General features: G+C 48.8%; 1 protein-coding gene across 2 annotated transcripts in view; it reads right to left on the bottom strand.

Annotated features, from left to right (window-relative positions):
- Nucleotides 1-1,842, bottom strand: part of LOC100381729 (uncharacterized) — a 32,711-nt gene extending 30,869 nt beyond the window's left edge. Inside the window, exon 1 of one of the 2 annotated variants that reach the window (XM_035964889.1) lies at nucleotides 567-1,842. In XM_035964889.1, the coding sequence (XP_035820782.1) occupies nucleotides 567-1,694 (1,128 nt within the window). In that variant the 5' untranslated portion in view covers nucleotides 1,695-1,842. The remainder of the gene's footprint in view (nucleotides 1-566) is intronic. The other variant, NM_001349030.1, reaches the window with a different exon arrangement.
- Nucleotides 1,843-23,138: the final 21,296 nt, after the last annotated feature.

Here is a 23,138-nt window from a genome sequence, read left to right as displayed (position 1 = left end):
GCTTGCAGTTGTGGACATTGCATTCCACTTTAGTTGCTTTTGTGCTATGGCTGTGGTTGTGGACTACTGCACATTTCATTCCACTTTGTTTGTGGTTGTCGACTAGCTAGTTGCTATTAGTTGAACACTTTAACTTTTGTTATTGTGGATTTGTGGTAGTGTGGTTGTGGACATGTTATATTGTTATGTGAAATTATGTTATATTCATATTTTGTCCATGTTGTTTAAAAAGACATTTTAAAGCTCGCTTAAACGTTTTAAAGTTAAAATGTACTCATGAGTGCTTCAACGTTTTATCGCTTTAATAACCTTGCTTCACGCAAGAACCTAGAAATACACCGAACCCGAATGGTGTTAACCTATAAATTTGTGTTCATTTCAAACCCATGTATTTTTGTCCAGGCACACTCCAACAAACAGTAAATGGACAGAACTATGTGTTATTGGAATAAGTTTGCAAAATTTTTAATGAATAGGACTCCATTCATCCAAGGGCAGGCCATGATTAACAAGTTAGATCAGCTAGAAGTTTTGAAAGTAAGTGGTTATAATGATTGATAAAGTACCTGCATTCCAAGATCCAGCAAATGAAGATTGGTTACAACAGCCCTTACAATTGTCTCCCTCATCGAAGAGAACTCTTGCCGGTCCCATAGTGTCAGGATTGCAATAATTGCAGCTGATGCCCACTCTGGCTTGCCTCCAGGGACATCTGCAAGCGCCAGCATATTGATCCCAACCTCGAACACCAGTGGTGGGTCAAGTGAACTAAGAAATGGCAGCAAGTGTGAGACGATGTCTGACACTCCTACCAATTTCTCCGCACTCGACTCCACGCTATCAGCAATTGTAGTGTCTCCTGGCTTAGCAACTCGCCGCAGAGTGTTTACCACACCAGAAGCAACCATTTTTGCTGCATGCACTAGAGGGTACACAGTAACTCGGAAGCTCTCCACAGGCATCACCATAGAGCGCGCAATCAGCATGTTGCGCCTTGACCAAATGAAATCAATGGCATCAGCCGCCCACTGGGCACGCACTGCAAGCGCACCTTCTCCATCAACAAGCTTGTCTCCAGCTAGCCGGCTCATGCGGCGCCCCTCTAGCTCCTGGAACAGCCGTGCAAGAGCCTCAAACGCACCGGCGGAAACAGCGTCTGCAGAGTCCAGCGCAAGCTCGGCCAGGCGGCCCCACCACGTGGTAGCATGCGCCATGAGGGAGGGGTTTGTGGAGCACATGAGCGTTAGGTCATCGCGCGGGAGGAGCGAGGACAGAGATGTGACAGCTGCGAGGCGCAGCGACTCAGCGGGCGAGGAGAGTGCATTAGCGATTTCAGCGTGGGCGGAGGAGAGAAGCGAGGGGAGAAGGTGGGAGGGCAGGGATGGGAACGAGGCGATGGAGGAGGCGGCGACGTCGGGGTCTGGAAAGGAGAGATCGGAGCGGAGGGAGGAGAGAAGGAGCGGGTCGAGGAGGTCCGGCGGCAGCGGGAGCGCGCGGAGGAGGTCGAGCGCCAGGCGCTTGCAGACGGCGGAGGAGGGCGCCGACAGGATCTCGGTGGCCGCGGTGCGGGCGAGCGCGGAGACGTCCCGCCCCGCGGCGCACTGCTGCAGGGCCTGCAGCAGCGCCGACGACTGCCGGAGCGCGTCCGAGGAGCGGAGGTCAGTGGTGATCTGCGCGATGAGGAGGTCCATCATGCCCCAAGGCGGAGGCACTCCGGTGATCGCCGGAGCTGGGGGAAGGGACGGTGGCTTAGATCTGAGGGAGACGAGGGAGACTGAGAAGGACCGGGCTTTTGCTGGGAAGGTTTTGGTTAGTATTGATGCGGGAGGTAGGAATGTGAGAAATTCCAAGGGTTAATTGGAGAAAAAGGACATTTTGAACCTCCTCAATTTTTGTACTAGTTGGAGTTTCTTATGGTAGATGTAAAATAGAAGACGTAAAACTATAAATAACATTATTTGATATTATTTGAAGAGTGAAATTTAAAATATAGAATAAAAAATGAGCTATTGGAGACGTCCTAAGCCATAGTATATCATGTAAAATAGAAATTTTACACTGTTTAAGTGAAATTTAAAATAAGAAATGAAATAGTAGATATGATAGAATAGCATATAGATGCTAGCAGGACCGTCCATGAGGGGGTGCAAAGGTGCGGCCGCACCGGCCCCAAAACACAGTAGGCTCCCAGCCACTCGATGTTAGTATGTTAGAGATTTATATTGCTATCCTAATGTCTAAATTACTTATTGAATATTATTTACTATACAGTGACGATTGTATCGCTTGAGATAAGCTTTTCAAAATTGAAACTGTTGAGAAATTATTTGAGATCAACAATGACTCAAGAGAGATTAAATAGTTTGGCGATTTCATACATCAAGAGGAAGTCATTAAATGAGTTCGATCTGAATGGTATAACCGATGAATTTATATCATAATATGTTAGAAGATATTTTTGTCACACCCGGGTTTCGGGGCACCAAGACCCGGGCGCGAACATAATCACCAGGTGTGCTGGGACCAAGTCTCACACATATGATGATTCATGGCACAGGATCGAATGTCACATCTCTACTACATAACAGGAGTTCTATACAAAATAAATAGATAATTACATTATAAGGAGACAACGGTCCAGCAACCCAAAGTTGACTGGGAGACGACGGCCTAGATCTCTCACGAACTCATCGCAGCATGCTCCATGCGCCTCATCCTGCGGTACCTGTTCTTGACCTGTGGGGGGTGTGAGACAGCAAGAGTGAGCTCACATACGTTCATCGCTCAACAAGTTGTGGGGAATAATGTGCATGAACTCGCCAAAGGTGGGAGCTCACGTAAAGTGTAAGGCTTACCAAAGAGGATGGTTAGAGCTGAGCATTGCTTTTAAAGTTGGTCAAAATTTTATTAGCAATTACTAAGTATAAGTAAATACCAACCCAATTAAGTAGTAGAACAAAAGTAACAACATCACCTGCGATGCAATGCATATGACAAATTGAATTTAGTTCCATAAATTAATCATCAGAGAGTCCTGAGCTGCTCATGACCGTGAGCTCGGCTAGTATACCAGTTTTACACTCTGCAGAGGTGGTACCCTTTACCCACAAGTCATGTTACCCGTCTGCCAAGGGATCGCGACTTCCCATACACCTCTACCGAGGAGGCGAGGCAGGGTAACGCTACGAGGCCTTTACAAAGTTCCACTAGCTTCAGAAAACCCGCTACAGTTTATAGGAAGCTCCAATGCAGGGTTCTTGACTAACCGCCATCGCAGCAAAATCAACCAAGGACCTCCCTACACTGACCACTCCCCTACTGCCCTTGCCCTTTCGGGTAAGGTAGTCCTCCACTAGCTTTCCTAATTAATCAGCCAAGGGCGTCCATAAACCCTTGTGGTGGCACGTGTTTCTCAAGTTAAGCTCTATGTTCCAATTAACATTAATGATCTTGACATGAACAGTAAATAACAACGGATAACAAAAGTATAATCATGAATAATGTGTATCTCAATGCCCAAAACCACATATAGCACTAGCAAGTACTACCCAAAAAGTTCAGTGGTAAACAAGGCATAAAGATAGACAAACTAGGGTAACCTATTAGGTCCCATCAAAATTAACCTATGCAGATCATTATGATTAATTAGAACATGAGTGGGTAAAAGAAGTGATCAAGGGCACAACTTGCCTTTAATGAGCTCCTGCTCAGCAGTCTCTACCAGCAGAACCTTAGGATCCTCAGTAGCTTGCTCGTCTACTCGCATCAATACAATACATATATAGTATAGTAAAAATTAACATCACACCAAACATGTAAATAAAATACGCAGTAATAATCTAGACATTAAAATGAGATCATAGGAACTGGAATTATTAGTTTTGGAGTAACAGATTTTAAGATATGAATTTCTGAAGATTTTGTGTGCTTAATACAAGATTAAGTAATAGAATAATTCTAATGTGCTTTTCATGCCAAAACAGTGGCACAAATAGATAGACAATTATGAAAATTTAGAAACTGGAATGGACCAATTTGGAGTTCATACGCATTTTCTACAAATTAAACAAGTTCTAACATTTATTTATGCATTAAAAACTAATTTCTGATATTAATTCCTTATTTTTAATACTCTCTGGATTGGGCATCAAATAGTGAAGAGTACAGGGGCTACAGTGTAATTGTTTCTAAGACTCAGAACGCTACTGAGTGGACTGCGGGTGGATTGCTTAGAACCCCAGGGGCTCATGTGCGAACTGGTAAAGTGAAGGGGGTATCGACCGCGATGGGCCATCGGATCAAAATTTAAGGGCCCAGATTAGATCTCAATTACCCTGAATCGGTATGCTACGCAGATCCTTGGATCTAGATCCAACGGCCAAGGTTTTAAATAGCGCGGAACGCTCAGCCACCACCCAATCTCCGATCAACGCTCCCGATCGGTTTAACGCGAAACGTCACTCGGATCTAATCTAAACCGTTCACTCAGAGATCAACGGCTCTGGTACTCTCTCCTACCTCCAGGTTGCGCGGACGGCGGCGCCGCCCGTGAGCGACGGCGATGGCCCGCCAGAGCACCACGCCGCAAAGCTCCAGAGACTACGTCAACTACCAAGTGCAAGATGAAATTGGAATATGGTCGGAACGGCGCAGGTACTCCATACCAGTGATGCAGGTGCGCAGACGACGAGCCACGGAAGGAGGCGGACGTGCGACATTGAGCCTGTGCCGACGAACGATTTAGCCCACGCCGACCGATCTCCGCCGCACACAAGGTCACGGTCGAGTCCGGCGATGTATGGCGCGTGTACCACACACCCGGTCGAAGCTCAGGCGATAGCGCACGGCTGCCCACGGTGAAGGTGTCTTCCGCACGGTGATGCCCGCCGGTGGCACAAATTCGCGCGATGTGGACAAGGATGTATGCGGTTAAGGGGGAAGATTAACTAGGTGCAGGTCTTATAATCGCGGCGCAGTTGTTGTCCCGCCTGCCGTCACCGGACTCCGCGGATTCGGCGGCCCCCCGAAACGTGCGCGCAGAGCCTAGGCGGAGACCGCGGGATTCGTTGAGTTTGTTACGGAGTCCGATTCCTCCGCGCGTACGCTACGGCGAGGAAGAAGCTCCTGGCGAGCGGGCCCCACCAGTCGGCGAGGTGGCGCGGCCGGTTGCAGAAATAGGATGGGCCGGCGTGAGGGTTTTCTTTAGTGGGCCGAAAGTGGGATCCGAGGCCCAGGTAAGTTTCTTCTCTTTTTCTTTTTATTTTCTGTTTCATTTCATTTTTAAATCTCCATTTTGAATTCAAACTTGTTTGTGAGCTTCATAACTGAGTTAAATACCTAAATTAAAATATTAGTAGGAACAAAATGTATTCTTTCATATATTTATTTTTCCTCTATTTTGTATAATCTCTTCCTTCTCTCTTTTCTCAATTCTAGGATTACTTTAGGATTTAAATCCCCATCTGGATATTTAACATATTTCTTTTTTTACATTATTATAATATTGTCACAAAAATGCACACACAAATAAAATATTCAGCATGATGCAATGATTTAGTAGCATATCTTTTTATTAATTGTTTTTGGACATGGTGTTCACATATGATGATGCTTGAAGATCAAACTCACATAAAGAGAAATTGTTTCTCTATTGGTATTATTTCTAGCAATTTACAAAGTGGGTGTTACAAATTCTACCCCCCTTAAAAATAATCTCGTCCTCGAGATTTGTAAGGAAAGAGATGTAAAAAGCTTTATTGATAGTTTAGCCTTTAGTCTTCTAATTAGTTCAAGAATAAGAAGTTTCATGTTAATTAGAATGTGGCTAGGAAAGCATGGGTATCTAGATGTATAGTCATTTTATTATAAAAGATGGGTAGGTTAGGGCAAGAAGAGCATGTGTTAAGAAAGTTTATGGTGATAAAGAACTCCTTGTTGGGTGGTAATGCATCTGAAGATCGAGTTTGACTTCTCTCCTTCCTTGACGAGGTTGATCTTGTCCTTTTCCAGTCTTGCTCTTTGGTGTCTCCATCTGGGTTTGGGACAACAGGCTAAGATAGATCTGTTATGTAGGTCAAGTTGTTGGGTATGGCCGAGTTGATCTAGGTCACGAGTTTAAGCTTAAGTGGATTTGGAGTATGGCTTAATCCGTTGTACCAGCATTAAGTAACTTACTCTAGATTAGATCATAATAGATTAGATAGAATCTAGATTAGGTTGGTACGGCTAAATTAAACTAGTTAAGATCTCATTATTTTGGATTAGGTCCTGGTGGTTATTTTAGGATCAGATAAATATAGTGTTTAGGGTAAAACAAATCTTTCATGATAAGATGAATCTATTAGGATAAGAGAGAGTCTTTTAAGATAAGATGAATTGGTTAGAATGGGATCTTTTAGGATAAGATAAATCTCTGAAGCTAGATGTATTCCAATGGGGATAATCTAGGTTGTCTAGTTATTTTATAAATATATATATTTTTTATACCTATGTGTATATTCAGATGCAATTGTGGATATTACTCCACAACCCATCACATTCAATCAAAGATCCAAACCATACAAGTATCATAAGAACAAGCAATCAAGTGTATAGATACCTTAAAAAATAGTTTTATTTTTGTTCCTAGGATTAGGTCTCCTAGTCCTAAAAGTCACTTTAGGTACGGGACTTCAAATTGTGAAATCCACATTTGTCTTTAGAAGGATAAGGTAAGAATAATCAGAGTAAAGCGGGAATAGATAAGAGAAAAGATTAAGAAAAGTTTAGAAAAGAATCAGAGTAGCAAAGGTAAGTAGAGAATGGTTGTCCAGTTCTATCTAGGTTTCGTCCTACAGTCAACATTCCTCTGATACCACTTCTGTCACACCCGGGTTTCGGGGCACCAAGACCCGGGCGCGAACATAATCACCAGGTGTGCTGGGACCAAGTCTCACACATATGATGATTCATGGCACAGGATCGAATGTCACATCTCTACTACATAACAGGAGTTCTATACAAAATAAATAGATAATTACATTATAAGGAGACAACGGTCCAGCAACCCAAAGTTGACTCGGAGACGACGACCTAGATCTCTCACGAACTCATCGCAGCATCCTCCATGCGCCTCATCCTGCGGTACCTGTTCTTGACCTGTGGGGGGGTGTGAGACAGCAAGAGTGAGCTCACATACGTTCATCGCTCAACAAGTTGTGGGGAATAATGTGCATGAACTCGCCAAAGGTGGGAGCTCACGTGAAGTGTAAGGCTTACCAAAGAGGATGGTTAGAGCTGAGCATTGCTTTTAAAGTTGGTCAAAATTTTATTAGTAATTACTAAGTATAAGTAAATACCAACCCAATTAAGTAGTAGAACAAAAGTAACAACATCACCTGCGATGCAATGCATATGACAAATTGAATTTAGTTTCATAAATTAATCATCAGAGAGTCCTGAGCTGCTCATGACCGTGAGCTCGGCTAGTATACCAGTTTTACACTCTGCAGAGGTGGTACCCTTTACCCACAAGTCATGTTACCCGTCTGCCAAGGGATCGCGACTTCCCATACACCTCTACCGAGGAGGCGAGGCAGGGTAACACTACGAGGCCTTTACAAAGTTCCACTAGCTTCAGAAAACCCGCTACAGTTTATAGGAAGCTCCAATGCAGGGTTCTTGACTGACCGCCATTGCAGCAAAATCAACCAAGGACCTCCCTACACTGACCACTCCCCTACTGCCCTTGCCCCTTTTGGGTAAGGTAGTCCTCCACTAGCTTTCCTAATTAATCAGCCAAGGGCGTCCATAAACCCTTGTGGTGGCACATGTTTCTCAAGTTAAGCTCTATGTTCCAATTAACATTAATGATCTTGACATGAACAGTAAATAACAATGGATAACAAAAGTATAATCATGAATAATGTGTATCTCAATGCCCAAAACCACATATAGCACTAGCAAGTACTACCCAAAAAGTTCAGTGGTAAACAAGGCATAAAGATAGACAAACTAGGGTAACCTATTAGGTCCCATCAAAATTAACCTATGCAGATCATTATGATTAATTAGAACATGAGTGGGTAAAAGAAGTGATCAAGGGCACAACTTGCCTTTAATGAGCTCCTGCTCAGCAGTCTCTACCAGCAGAACCTTAGGATCCTCAGTAGCTTGCTCGTCTACTCGGATCAATACAATACATATATAGTATAGTAAAAATTAACATCACACCAAACATGTAAATAAAATACGCAATAATAATCTAGACATTAAAATGAGATCATAGGAACTGGAATTATTAGTTTTGGAGTAACAGATTTTAAGATATGAATTTCTGAAGATTTTATGTGCTTAATACAAGATTAAGTAATAGAATAATTCTAATGTGCTTTTCATGCCAAAACAGTGGCACAAATAGATAGACAATTATGAAAATTTAGAAACTGGAATGGACCAATTTGGAGTTCATACGCATTTTCTACAAATTAAACAAGTTCTAACATTTATTTATGCATTAAAAACTAATTTCTGATATTAATTCCTTATTTTTAATACTCTCTGGATTGGGCATCAAATAGTGAAGAGTACAGGGGCTACAGTGTAATTGTTTCTAAGACTCAGAACGCTACTGAGTGGACTGCGGGTGGATTGCTTAGAACCCCAGGGGCTCATGTGCGAACTGGTAAAGTGAAGGGGGTATCGGCCGCGATGGGCCATCGGATCAAAATTTAAGGGCCCAGATTAGATCTCAATTACCCTGAATCGGTACGCTACGCAGATCCTTGGATCTAGATCCAACGGCCAAGGTTTTAAATAGCGCGGAACGCTCAGCCACCACCCGATCTCCGATCAACGCTCCCGATCGGTTTAACGCGAAACGTCACTCGGATCTAATCTAAACCGTTCACTCAGAGATCAACGGCTCTGGTACTCTCTCCTACCTCCAGGTTGCGCGGACGGTGGCGCCGCCCGTGAGCGACGACGATGGCCCGCCAGAGCACCACGCCGCAAAGCTCCAGAGACTACGTCAACTACCAAGTGCAAGATGAAATTGGAATATGGTCGGAACGGCGCAGGTACTCCATACCAGTGATGCAGGTGCGCAGACGATGAGCCACAGAAGGAGGCGGATGTCGATGTTTTGGGTCCGACCGCACACCCGGGGTTGCCCCTCGAGGTGTTTTTAGGAGTAGGACGGTGTCGACAACTGTAGCAAAATGGTTCGTGCCGATTGCACGAGGGACAGTGGACAAGGTTTACAGGTTCGGGCCGCTTAGAGATGCGTAACACCCTACGTCCTGATGAGTATGCTTGGTGAACGTGGTTACAAGAGAGCTCTCCGGATTGAGAATGCAGAGAGTTGATGTGGGTGGCTAAGTAATAGGGTCGATCGTTCTGAAGGGGTGCCCCCTAGGCCTTTATATACCCGACCGTGGGGTAATACATGTGGATATGATAACAACGTGTAGCTAGAAGATAGTGAACTGTTTGAGTTTATCTCCCTGTAGTTCTGCCGACTTATCCTCGCATGGCTCCGTTGCATGGGGGCTCCAGCGCGGGAAAGTCGGATCTCTGTTGTGGTCGCTCGCTCGACGTTGTGGGTCGTCCGGGTTTGCACCAATCCGGCCTCATGTCGATCTGCTTTGCTGGTTGTCTTTCCCCAGGCCCACGAAAGAATGACCTTACGATTTATTGGGCCCTTGGGCCTTTCGTGAGGTCTTTTACTCTTTTAGTGGACCCGGGGGATATCTATCCCCCACAAGCCCCCAATCTTTGGGTTAATTTAGAGGTAATCAGCCCTAAGATCCCAGGTCCAGCTTGCAGGTGATTTGAAGAAAATGACTTCTTATTGTCTCCTCCTGCTTTGATCACTCGTAGACCGAAGCTTTGTTTCGTGCTTGTGCCTTAGAGGTCGGCATTTCAATCTGTAGGATTCTGAACTTCATTGGGTGCACCGGAGGTGCACCCAATGGGTGTAGCCCCCGAGCTTCGAGTAGATTTTAGAAAATAATCTACTCGAAGGTCTTCCCCAGAAATTATTTCCATTTGTGCTCCTGCGTTTTGGTTGAGGGCCAGCCTTTTATTCTTATCCCACGCCTTAGAAGTCGGCACTATCTTGGCTTGGAATGATAATCCATGGGGTGCACCGGAGGTGCACCCAATGGGTGTAGCCCCCGACCTTCAAATGGGTTTTTGAGGATAATCCATTCGAAGGTCTTCCTTTTGTGTCTCTTTGCTGAAAATTATCCTTTCTGTTTGTAAAAATTGGCATGAAGCTATCCGCATTATGCTTTGGAGGTCAGCATTATGTCATCAGTATTATGCTTCAGAGGTCAGCATATATTTTGTCTTTAGCAGCCGAGTTCGCAATCCATCCATATCTTGCTAGGTAGTGCAATTTATTTGCTCTGCGACTGATTGGACGTTTGATGGACGTTCTCTGTCTAGTCTTCACGTCGCTTCTGTCGGCCATATTTTGTACTTCACTGGCTATATTTGGCTTTCCTCTGATCCTTACTGATATCTCATTTTTGTCTTGAGGTATTCACTGCGTGCCCTGCACAGATGTGACCGTTTTGAAAAATATACTGATAATTCCTGGGCGTCCCCCCAATGGGTGTGGGCAAGGGACGGCTTGGTACGCTGAGTGTTTTAGCCGGCTGCTTCTGAGTAGTAATGTGATGTGACGGCGGGTGTAATCATATCCTCCGCGCTGTTGACTGGAGTCCCAATGGGTGTTGTGTTGCGTGAGACGGCGTCAGCCGCCTGACGTGTCTTCAGACGGGTTGAAGTGCTTATTGAATGCTTTGCGACTGTTCAGTGACCGCGGTTGGAGGTGAGCGGTTGCCTTCTCCTTCTATAAATAACGCTGTTGTCTCTCTGGCTTTTCCACATCTCTCGCTGTTCTCTGTTGCTTCCCTTTCTTCTCTCCCTTTTGCTTCCACCATGGGCAAGAACAATAAGCGCAAGCGTGAGCCAACTCCTCCATCGGAGGAGTTTGGTGACTCGGAGTACTCAAAGGAGGAGTTCTCCTCTGAGTCTGAGGGGTCTCCGGCTCCCATCCCCCTGCGTGAGTCGTCTGACGACTCAGACGACTCCCAGGGGCTCGCGGTGGAGGTCTGGACGTACATCCGGGCCGTCGAGCGCTCCGGGCTCGAGGGCTCGGATGAGTCGGAGTACTCCTCGGATGAGGAGGACTCGGACGGCGGCGGCGAGGACGAGGACGACGACGACGGCGGCGACGGTGACAGCAGCGGCAGGGGCAACGGCGGCAGCAAGGACGATGACGGCGGCGGCAGCAGGGGCAGCAACCGGGGCGGCAGCAACACGGGCAGCACCAGGGGCGGCAGCGGCGGCGGCAGCAACGGGGCCAGTGGCTAGATGCCACTGGTCTTTTAGATATTAGTATAGTATAGTTAGAATAATGTAGTAGTAGTGTAGAGTAGTATAGCGTAATGTAGTAGTAGTAGTAGTAATGTAATGTAGTAGTAGGGAAGTATCAACTCGTGAAGAGTTGATTTGTAAGTATGTTATCTTCCTTCTAATGAAAGAATGATGTTGGCTTCTCCTTGATGATTGTCCTGCTCATTTGTGAAGCTGATTCCTTTGAGACAGTAAGTGCATCACTCGGGCATCAAACTGATGCTTTTAGAAATAGCTGCCGAGTAACTTGTAGACGGTGTCGGCGCTTTAGAGGTAACTGCCGAGTGACCGAACACAATATCGGAGTTTTAGAGATAACTGCCGGGTGACTTGAGACAATGTCAAAGGGCTACGTCGGCGTTTTAGAGGTAACACCGAGCGACTGAAGGGCGGCGTCGGCGTTTTGGAGGCAACGCCGAGCAACTGAACACTATATCAGCGTTTTAGAGGCAACGCCGAGTGATTGGAAAGCGACGTCAGCATTTTAGAGGTAATGCCGAGCGACTGAACACGATATCAGCGTTTTAGAGGTAACACCGAGCGACTGGAGGGCGACATCGGCGTTTTAGAGGCAACGCCGAGCAACTGAACACTATATCAGCGTTTTAGAGGCAACGCCGAGTGATTGGAAAGCGACGTCGGCATTTTAGAGGTAATGTCGAGCGACTGAACACGATATCAGCGTTTTAGAGGTAACGCCGAGCGACTGGAGGGCGACATCGGCGTTTTAGAGGCAACGCCGAGCAACTGAACACTATATCAGCGTTTTAGAGGCAACACCGAGTGATTGAAAAGCGACGTCGACATTTTAGAGGTAATGCCGAGCGACTGAACACGATATCAGCGTTTTAGAGGTAACACCGAGCGACTGGAGGGCGACATCGGCGTTTTAGAGGCAACGCCGGGCAACTGAACACTATATCAGCGTTTTAGAGGCAACACCGAGTGATTGGAAAGCGACGTCAGCATTTTAGAGGTAATGTCGAGCGACTGAACACGAAATCGGCGTTTTGGAGGCAACGCCGAGTGATAGCAGGCCGCGTGAGCCACTTTGAGGATGATAGCCGAGTGATGAGGTGGCGCACCGGTGTTCTGGAGATAACCGCCGGGTGACCACGTGGCACACCAGGGTTTTGGAAATAACCGCCGGGTGCTGACTGGGCACTTTTTGAAACGGTATCTGGCTCGAGAATATCCCATAAATGCTGTACTTTTAGCCGCCTTTGCTTTCCGTGCCCTAGTTCTTGCTTTCTCGCTTTCGAATCCTCTCTGCTATTCGCCTCCCACTCCGCTCGCTGGTAGAATCGAGATGGCGCCCAAGAGGAAGACCTCGAGTTCATCTGCTGTGGTGATTCCTCCAATCGACCCCAACAGTCAGTTGCCTTTCGCAGGTAACCACATGTCCGTCATTTCTGAGCCTGAACTTCTCCACCTCGTATCCATCGGAGTTCTTCCTCCGCGGGAACTCTGTTCTTGGCGGATTTGCCATGGGTTTACTGTTCCGACTGAGGATACCCATGAGTCCGTTGTTTACGCCCCTTTCCTTCTCCGCGGCCTTGGCCTTCCCATTTCTCCCTTTTTCCGCGGCCTCCTTGATTTCTACCATCTTAACTTGACCCATTTGAACCCCAATTCAATCCTGCAAATCTCCATTTTTGTTCATTTATGCGAGGCCTTTCTTGGCGTGCTGCCGCATTTCGCTGTGGAAATACTTGTATCATTGTCGCCCTGGGATGGCCGGGGGACAACATCAGTTGGTTGGGGTGCCAGCTTGGAGATGCGCCGCGGGAGGAAGACTGAATATCTCGAGATCCCTCTCAAGGACAGTATCAAGGGATGGCGCTTGGAGTGGTTCATAGTTGAGAATTATGGGAATTCTCTCCCCTCCCGGTCGGGAAGACAGTCGGACGTTCGCACCCCAAGCTGGACCGAGTCTCCCACAGATCAGGAGGTAGCTGAGGCAGGTGTGTTGCTGGCTGAAGTTGGACTGCTGAAAGAGAGGGGTCTGACTGCTGAAGCTGTGGTTACTGATTTTGTTTTCAAGAATATTCAGCCATTGAAAGACAGGGCATACCCAGCTTATATGTATAGAGGGCTAGCCGACTCAACTCGGGTTACCAACAGAAGAATTCCCTCTGCAGACTTGGTGAGCCGACTAGAGATGATCCTTAGGGGCAAAGTGTCAAATGTTGGTGCTCCAGTGGCATACTCGGCCTGGAACCTGCCTCCTCCCAAAGCCTTCACCCTTTTTGTGTCGAATCCACCTGTCACTGATGGCAGTTTGGGCCTTAGAGTGCGACCCTCTGCTGAAGAAGTTAATGCCTTGGTTGCCTCGCTTGGGGAGATTCCTGATGATGAACGACAGGTCCATTTTGAGGTGCCCCTGAACCCTAGTGATGCAGAGATAAGCGCTATGCTTGATTTGCTGGCTGAGGATTCTTCCGACGCTGCTCCTGCTGGGGCATTGGTAGTGGCGCCCCTCCTAGAGGCTGATACAACTTTGGATACTCAGAAGCCTGTCAGTACTCGCCCGAGGCGCCCTTGCCGAGCCAATCAGCCTGATCCTTCTGCTGATGAGCAGAAGAAGAAAAGAAGACGCCTCCGGCGAGTATCCAGTTTGGATCGGGACACTGGTACCTCGGTTCCTGCTACTGAAGAAGTGCCTGCGACTAGATTTACTGATGCTGACCCCAATGGGTGTACCCAATTCGCTGCTGATCCCAATGTGGGTGCTCCATCTGTTGCTGATCCCAATGGGGGTGATGCTTGTGTTGCCAATGTGGATGACGAGGAGGAAGAAGATGAAATTCCTTTGACTCGAAAAAACAGTCGGCAGATCATCGCCAACGGCGAAAGTAGTGGAGTTCCCTCTCTTGCTTTGTCTGCCCTCATTGGTCTGCAAGAACTGTCCCTGGCCAACTTTGATCAGACTCTTGAAGATATGGTCCCAGAGGACTTGTTATCGGAGCCAGTGGATGATGGTGCAATGGAGGTTTGCGCTGACGTGCCTGATGCTGGGTTGAGGTCATCCCGTGCCTCATCGACCTTAGAGCGCGATCTCGAGGGTCAGGAGACTGACTTGGATCATCCTGGTCCTATGGAAGTAGCTGAGGGCCCATCAACCTTAGAGGTGGCTACTGCAGAGAACTTGGACCCCGAGGATGGTGCTGACACATGCCCAGCCCCCGAGGATGTCGCCGGGGATGACTTGGATCGGGTGAGGAGTGTAAGCCACTGCCCAGCCCCCGAGGGTGCTGCCAGGGATGATCCGGCTCAAGTGGGTAGTGCAAACTATGACCCAGCCCCCGAGGGTGCCCGAGCGGGGTCTCCCTCCTGTACTTCCATGGACGTTCATGCGGGATCTCCTCCACACTCTGGCTGTATGGTGGTAGCCCAAACCTTGGACCAGGGAGTCGCTTTAGAGGGCAGCGTCCCCGCTGACCGAGTGTTTGGCTCTGTTGAAGGCACCGAGCTGATTCCTACTGGTTCGTTGCAAGCTGCTTCGGGCGGTGGCCTTACACCTGGTTATCAATTGATCTCTCCTGATTTGGGGATCCCTTCGTTCTTTTCCAACCTCCAGGAACTGTGATGTATTTTAGCTTGATTTTCACATTGTATGAACTGCTGTCATTACACTCATCTGTTCTCCTCATCAGGCTTTGGTGGATGGAATGGCTAGCCAACTGAGGCTACAGGGTGCTTCTGTCCCAGAAGTAGCTTCGTCTCTTGCATGTTGGAATCCAGTGTTACTTCAACATCGCGTCTCTGGATTGGAGGCAACCAACGCTGGTTAGTGCTTTTTTGCTGCTCTTTGCCTTCACTGTGGACTGCTTTACATTCTGACCCCCTTTTGTTTGATTATCTCCTGTTAGGAATGACTCGGCAGATCTCAACTCTTGAGGAAAAACATTCCCGAGATCAGGCTGAATTGGTCCAGCGGTGCACTGACTTTGAGGAAAAGTACTCTCAGAGCCAAACTGAACTGGGTCAGGTCTCCGCTGCCTTGGATGACGCCAATGCACTGAGTTCTTCTCTTCATGCTCAGCTCAATTCTGAGAAGGTGATTTACAAAATTGTACTTTGCCTTGTTGTGTTCCTATTACTTGCTTGGTTTTTGAGGGGGTTGACTTTTGCTTGCAGGAAGAAAAACGTATCCTTGCTGCTTCTCGTGACAGTCTTGACAGATTGTATCGTGATTCTAGCAACTCGCTGACCATCTTGGAGAGGAGTCACCGCTTTACTATGGAAGAATTGGACAATCAACGCTGTAAGCTGCAGGAATCCGCAGATGAAGTGACCCGTCTCAAACAGCTGATATCAGCGAAGGACGCTACCATCAAAGAACTCCGGGCTTCCAAGAAATCCATTGTCCAGGAGTTAGAAACTGCTCGACTGGCTGTTAAGGTTGCCGAAGAAACTTCTGTTACTCTTAGAGCCCAGCGCGACAGAGCCATGGACAAGGCTATTCGGGCGGGGCAGATCTTGATGAGGAGACCCGGTGTGGTTGTTCCCGAAGATATAAGGGCTGATGTGAATGCTGCCCCTGATTCCTCAAGTCGCCCTTCTTCGTCGGTCGCTCCTGAGAAAGATATTGCGAAATAGAGAAACACTTTGCGTGCTTTGAGCGCGCGGTTAGCATGATCGAATATTTGTTAGAGGACATCGGTTCAGCATTCGAATGATATAGTTACTCTCTTATTGTTTCAGAATTCATCAGTTCGTAAAATTGCAGTAGTAAAATAATGCGCGATGGTTATGAAATTCGTTTGCGGGATATAGAAGTCATCCTTATATGAGTAATTGTAATCTCGTCGGATCGCCTTAAGTCGCTGCTGACTTGAGTCGCTTGCTTTTGTTAGTAGGGCGTAGTGGTCACCCTGAATTGCGTAGTCGTGAGCATGTTGCACCGGCTTAAGTCGCCACCGACTTTAGCCGATTGCTCCGTTAGTAGGGCATAGTGGTCACCCCGAGTTAAGTGAGCGTGAGCATGTCGCACCACCTTAAGTCGTTGCTGACTTAAGCCGATTGCTTCGTTAGTAGGGCATAGTGGTCACCCCGAGTTAAGTAAGCGTGAGCGTGTCGCACCGCCTTAAGGCGTTGCCGACTTAAGCCGATTGCTCCATTAGTAGGGCATAGTGGTCACCCCGAGTTAAGTAAGCGTGAGCATGTCGCACCGCCTTAAGTCGTTGCCGACTTAAGCCGATTGGTCTGTTAGTAGGGCATAGTGGTCACCCCGAGTTAAGTAAGCGTGAGCATGTCGCACCGCCTTAAGTTGTTGCTGACTTAAGCCGATTGCTCTGTTAGTAGGGCATAGTGGTCACCCCGAGTTAAGTAAGCGTGAGCATGTCACACCGCCTTAAGTCGTTGCCGACTTAAGCCGATTGCTCCATTAGTAGGGCATAGTGGTCACCCTGAATTAAGTAAGCGTGAGCATGTCGCACCGCCTTAAGTCGTTGCCGACTTAAGCCGATTGCTCCGTTAGTAGGGCATAGTGGTCACCCCGAATTGCATAGTCGTGAGCATGTTGCACCGGCTTAAGTCGCCACCGACTTTAGCCGATTGCTCCGTTAGTAGGGCATAGTGGTCACCCCGAGTTAAGTAAGAATGCAAGTCAATCGTGAACAAACTGAGTATCTTTGAAACCCCTTTTTTATTGATGACATATTTCCGCTTTACAGAGGATATCGCCGTCCCAATAGCTTCTGAAATACAGCTAGGGATAAAACTTCCTGAGGTGTTCTATGTTCCAGGAGTTCTCGACTTCTGTGCCATCCATCTGAGTGAGACGATACGATCCTGGCTGAGTGACTTCTGCTACTGTGAAGGGTCCTTCCCATAAGGGCGATAACTTGTGCCGTCCTTCCCCCGTTAGAATTCGGTGGAGGACGAGATCTCCTACTGAAAAGGATCGCTGTCGCACAGCCTTGTTGTGATAGCGCCTTAGAGTCTGCTGGTACCGTGCTGATTGGATTACCGCATTCAGCCGTTCTTCTTCAAGTATATCAATGTCCTCCAGCCTGGTGGCCTCGACTTCTGCTATGTTTTCGAAGATCAACCTTGGCGCCCCGAACTTGAGATCGACGGGTAGCACTTCCTCCGACCCATAGACCATGAAGAAAGGAGTGTTTCCATGCAGAGCTCGGCTAGGTTGGGTTCTTAGGCTCCAAACAACATAGGGCAATTCCCTTATCCACTTCCCTGCGAATTTTTCATTCTTATCGAAGACCTTTTTTCTGAGTGCCTCCAATATCATCTCGTTGGCTCGCTCAACCTGCCCGTTGGCTCTTGGATGTGCTACAGATGCATACTTGATCTGAATGCTCTTTTGCTCGCAGAAGTCGAAGAACTCTGAACTTGTGAAGTTGGATCCTAAGTCAGTTATGATGCTGTTTGGTATCCCGAATCTGAATATTATGTCTTGTATGAATTCCACGGCCTTAGCAGAGGTTAAAGAAGCAATGGGCTTGAACTCTATCCATTTAGTGAATTTGTCGATTGCTACCAATACATGAGTGTATCCCCCTTGAGATTTCTTGAAAGGTCCAATCATATCCAGTCCCTAGCATGCGAAAGGCCAAGTTACTGGTATGGTCTGCAGTTGCTGTGCTGGCAGATGTTGTTGCTTTGACAAGTATTGGCAAGCTTCGCACCTCTGAACTAACTCGGCTGCATCATTCTTTGCTGTTGGCCAATAGAATCCTGACCTGAAGACCTTCCCGACTAGTGTTCTGGAGGCTGCATGTATTCCACATTGCCCAGCATAGACCTCCTCCATAAGTTGCTTCCCAGTGGACGGGAGAATGCACTTCATGAGGACGCCTGATGCACCCCTTCTGTACAATGTCTCCCCAATGAGTGTATAGTGAGCCGACTGTCTGGCAATGCGCTCTGCCGAGTTCTTGTCGTCTGGTTCTTCTTCATTCTTTATATACTTGATGATTGGCCTTCTCCAGTCATCAGAGTCTGACTCGGGTTGATCTATAATGTTGCACTCTTCTGTTTGATCCATTGAGATACTCGGTTGTAGTATTTCTTGCACAAAGACTCCGGGTGGGACCTGAGTTCGACTGGATCCTAGCTTGGATAGTACATCGGCTGCTGTGTTCCGATCTCTTTCTACATGATGAAATTCCAGACCCTCAAATTTGTCTTCCAACTTTCGGACGGCAGTGCAGTATTTTCCCATTGAATCGCTTGAACAATCCCACTCTTTGTTTATCTGGCTAATGACTACCAGAGAGTCTCCGTATACCATCAATCTCTTGATGCCCAATGATATGACGATGTTCAATCCATGGATCAGAGCTTCATACTCGGCTGCATTGTTGGAGGCCGAAAATAGCAATTGGAGGGCATATTTGAGGTGCTCGCCTCCAGGTGCGGTGAAGAGAATTCCTGCTCCTGCTCCCTGTAGCTTCAGCGAGCCATCGAAATACATTCGCCATACTTCTGCAGTCTCTGGGTTATCTGGTACTTGCTGTTTAGTCCACTCTGATACGAAATCGACCAGTGCTTGAGTTTTGATGGCAGTGCGGGGTCGGAACTCGATGTCATGAGATCCCAGCTCGCAAGCCCACTTGGCTATTCAGCCAATGGCTTCCTTGTTGTGAAGAATATCCCCTATTGGAAAACCAGTGACTACTATGACTTTGTGGTCATCAAAGTAGTGACGTAGCTTGCGGGCAGTTAGAAGTACTGCGTATAATAGCTTCTGAACTTGAGGATACTTTTTCTTTGAGGGGCCTAGAACTTCACTGATGAAGTAAACAGGATGTTGTACTGGATAGGCATGTCCTTCTTCTACTCGCTCGACTACCAACGCGGTGCTTACCACGTGAGTCGTGCAAGAGATATACAGTAGCAGATCTTCAGCTGGTTGAGTTGACGTAGCTCGTCGGGGTGGCTTCAGTACTGGTGGTGTTGTCAAGAATTTCCTCAGTGCATCTAGAGCTTCCTGTGTCCACTGAAACTTATCCACCTTCTTGAGTAGCTTGTAAAATGGCAAACCTTTTTCCCCCAGCCTGGATATAAATCTGCTCAGAGCTGCCATACATCCAGTAAGTCGCTGAACCTTCTTTTGTGATCGAGGTGCTTCCATCTTCATGATAGCTTCAATCTTATCCGGATTAGCCTCAATTCCTCGGTGGCTGACGATAAATCCGAGCAACTTTCCTGCTGGTACCCCGAAAACACATTTTCGGGATTAAGCTTCCATCTATATCGTCTCAGACTGTTGAAAACCAGCTGTAAGTCTTCGATGAAGTTTTCTGAATTCTCCGTTTTGATTACCACATCATCTACGTAGGCCTCCACACGCTTGCCCCAGTGATTGGCTAAGCACGTTTGGATGGCTCTCTGATAAGTCGCTCCAACGTTTTTGAGGCCGAACGACATGGAGGTATAACAGAAAGCACCAAACGGAGTGATGAACGCTGTTTTTTCCTCATCTTCCTTCGCCAAACTAATCTGATGGTATCCGGAATAGCAATCCAAGAAAGATAGCACAGAACATCCAGCGGTGGAGTCCACCACCTGATCTATCCTTGGGAGCCCGAAGGGATCCTTCGGACAGTGTTTGTTGAGATCGGTATAGTCGACGCACATGCGCCAATCCACTTTATTCTTTTTGAGTACAAGAACAGGGTTGGCTAACCACTCGGGGTGTAACACCTCTCTAATAAATCCAGCCGCGACCAAGCGAGCTAACTCGGCGCGAATGGCCTCTCTCTTGTCGGGTGTGAAACGACGTAGCTTTTGCCGAATCGGCCTTGCCTGGGGATAGACCTTCAGTTTGTGCTCGGCCAGTTCTCTCGGGACTCCCGGCATATCCGCAGGTTGCCATGCGAATACATCTCAGTTATCTTGCAGAAACTGGACGAGCGCGCTTTCCTATTTGTCGCCCAAGCTGGAGCTGATGATGGCAGTCTTGCGTTCATCAGCGAACCCCAGGTTGATCCTCTTGGTTTCTTCAGTCGGCCGCATAGAGGTCGCGGCCTGAGCTTCATTTGCCGGTACTGCAAGGTCCTCCTCAGGCTTAGAGTTCGCCAGTGTAGAAGGAACCGCCGACGGCTTGGTGGTGAGGGCTGCTTGGATGGCCACTCGGAAGCACTCTGCGGCGCCTTGGAAGTCGGCGCGCACAGTTATGATTCCTTGCTGTCCTGGCATCTTCAGTATCATGTACGTGTAATGGGGGATGGCCATGAATTTGGCCAGTCCCGGCCTCCCGACGATGGCGTTGTACCCGCAGTCGAAGTTCGCCACTTCGAACCTCAGGAACTCGGTTCTGTAGTTCTCCGGAGTTCCAAAGGTGACAGGCATGTAGATGTGGCCCAGCGGGTATTCTCCTTCCGTCGGCATGATGCCGAAGAAAGGAGTGTCCGACTCGTGGAGCTCTTTGAGGTGAACTCCCAAGCCTTGGAGTGTCCCGGGGAAGGTGACGTTGATGCTGCTCCCCCCGTCCACTAGCACCTTCTTCACCCGGCTCTCTCGGATCACCGGATCGACGAGGAGCGGGTATTTGCCTGGATGGTCGAAGTTGAGCCATTGATCCTCCCGAGTGAAAGTGATCGGGTGCTCCGACCACCGGTATGGGGCGGGAGGACCGGTGGTCGCCACCAGTATCTGGCGGTCGTTGAGCTTTTGTTGCCTTTTGTTCTCCTGCGACCCATGTCCACCGAAAATGACATTGACCTCCCTGTCAACGCGCGGGAAGGCTCCTCCTCCTCCCTCCTCCTGCTGATGGGGTTGTCGTGGTTCATCTGGTCCTCCCCTCGGCGGAGGAGGAGGTAGAGGTTGGAAGGGTCGACCGTGCCCGACGGAGTGCTTGAAGTCCCGGCAGTTACGAAGAGTGTGGCGCATGTCCTTGTGGTACGGGCACTGGGCGTCGAGGATGTCGTCCAGCGTGCGTTCGCCTCCGCGGGGTCCTCCTCGGGCGCGAGAGGCAGGTGGTCCGGCGGCGTGCACTTCTTCGTGAGGCCTCTTCTCCCAGCGTTTGTCGGGTTGCTGGTTCGCGTCGCGTCGTGGTGCTGCCGGTGCGGGCTTTGATCCTCTGATGAGGTCCTGAGCTCGCTCGTCGGCGGTAATGTAGAGATCGGCTTCTCGGAACAGCTCCTCGGAAGTAGTCGGCGCCTTCTGTAGTATGGCTCGGATGAAAGCCGAGTCATTGGATCCTCTGTAGAAGTCCTCGATCACGGCTGCCTCTGTGACCTCGGGGATACGATTTCTCATGGTCTGGAACCTTTTGAGGTACGACCGAAGAGTTTCGTCCCCCCGGCGCTTGATGGATTTGAGGTCCCATGGTTGCGCCGGTTTGTCGGAGAGGGACTGGAAATTGGCGGTGAAGCGTCGACTGAAGTCGCCCCAGTCGTCGATGCAGTGTCGGGGTAGATGTCGCAGCCATTGCAGCGCGTCTTGCCCAAGGACAATGGGTAGATACACGGTCATCACGTCTTCGGACGCCCCGGCAGCTCGAGCAGCGGTGGTGTAGACGGCTAGCCAACCCCCTGGATCCTGCTTAGGTTCATATTTGTCGACATTGGATACCTTGAAGTTGGGAGGCCATTGGATGGCCCTAAGGCGCGGAGTAAGAGCAGACACTCCGCAGGTGTCCTCCTGTCGTCGGGGATGATGCCTATCCCGGGGAGGGGAGTAGTTGTTGTGGTTCCTCGACCGTCCCCGGGTAGTACCGCCAGTTGAGGCCGTTGCCGACTCAGTTCTGGTGGCCTGGCTCCGAGCTGGGATGCCATGATCCCTGTCGTACTCCTCCCGGCGGCGGATCTCGTTCTCATGCCGCCGTTCACGCGAAGCATTGATGGAGCTTCGCGCGTCTCGGCGACTGTTGATGGCGTGTCGTAGATCGTTCGGCGGGTGAGCGAGCGGTAGAAGATGGTTGGCTGCCTGGGTGAACAGTCGTCGGTAGCCCTCGGTGTCGGGAGTCCATCAGCTATCCGAGCTAATACTCCTCTGACTTCTCTCGGCGTGTTCATGGCTCGGGCAAAGTCGGGGTTCAGGTTGTGCCCGAAGAATGGATTCTCCCGACGTTGCCTTGCATCTTGCTCGGCTTGTTCCTGAGCCCGGCGGCGATCACGTCGTCGGGAGTTCCTTCGTTCTCTGAAGACGCGTTCTTCCGGAGTTTCTCCTATCTCCGAGACCTCGTCTCGCGAGGCAGGTTGCTCCGGATCCCGTTCTCCGGCCGCGTGATGTCGTCGAATGTTCCTGCGCCGGTTCCTCCGTCGGCGAGATTCTCGTTGAGGCGGTTCTTCTCCGGGTGCGGTCGGCTCGTCGTCGGAGACGGTAGGCGACTCCACTCTCCCGATGAAGAGGACGTCGGGGTAGAATGGTGCTGCTGTCGTGGCGACCTTCTTTCCGTTCTCCTTTGAGGGCGGAGGAACGGAAAGAACAACTTGCTTCCCCTTGGTCTCCTTCTTCCTCGCGATCTGTGTCCATTCTTTTGTCGGGGAAGTAGACAGTGGAGTTCTCTGGGTCAGCGGGCCCTCGGCCCCCGACTTTCCGGAGACGATCTTTTTCCGGAGAGCTAGAGGTTGCGCCTCTCCGGCATTTTTGGAGTTCGTTGGAGGAGACTTCTTTTCCGGCGGATCCGCGATGCGGTGTAGAGTTCCCTCTTCATCCGCCACGGATGAGATTGTTCCGAAGCAGAATATGGATCCGAGACGTAGGGTGATCTTGCTGTGGAAGGTGACGGCCATTGAGCTAGCTTGGATCGTTGACACCCCCCT

Source organism: Zea mays, chromosome 2 (assembly GCF_902167145.1).
Source record: "Zea mays cultivar B73 chromosome 2, Zm-B73-REFERENCE-NAM-5.0, whole genome shotgun sequence".
NCBI classification, from domain to species: Eukaryota; Viridiplantae; Streptophyta; class Magnoliopsida; order Poales; family Poaceae; genus Zea; species Zea mays.
This window is presented reverse-complemented; position numbering and strand designations above follow the sequence as displayed.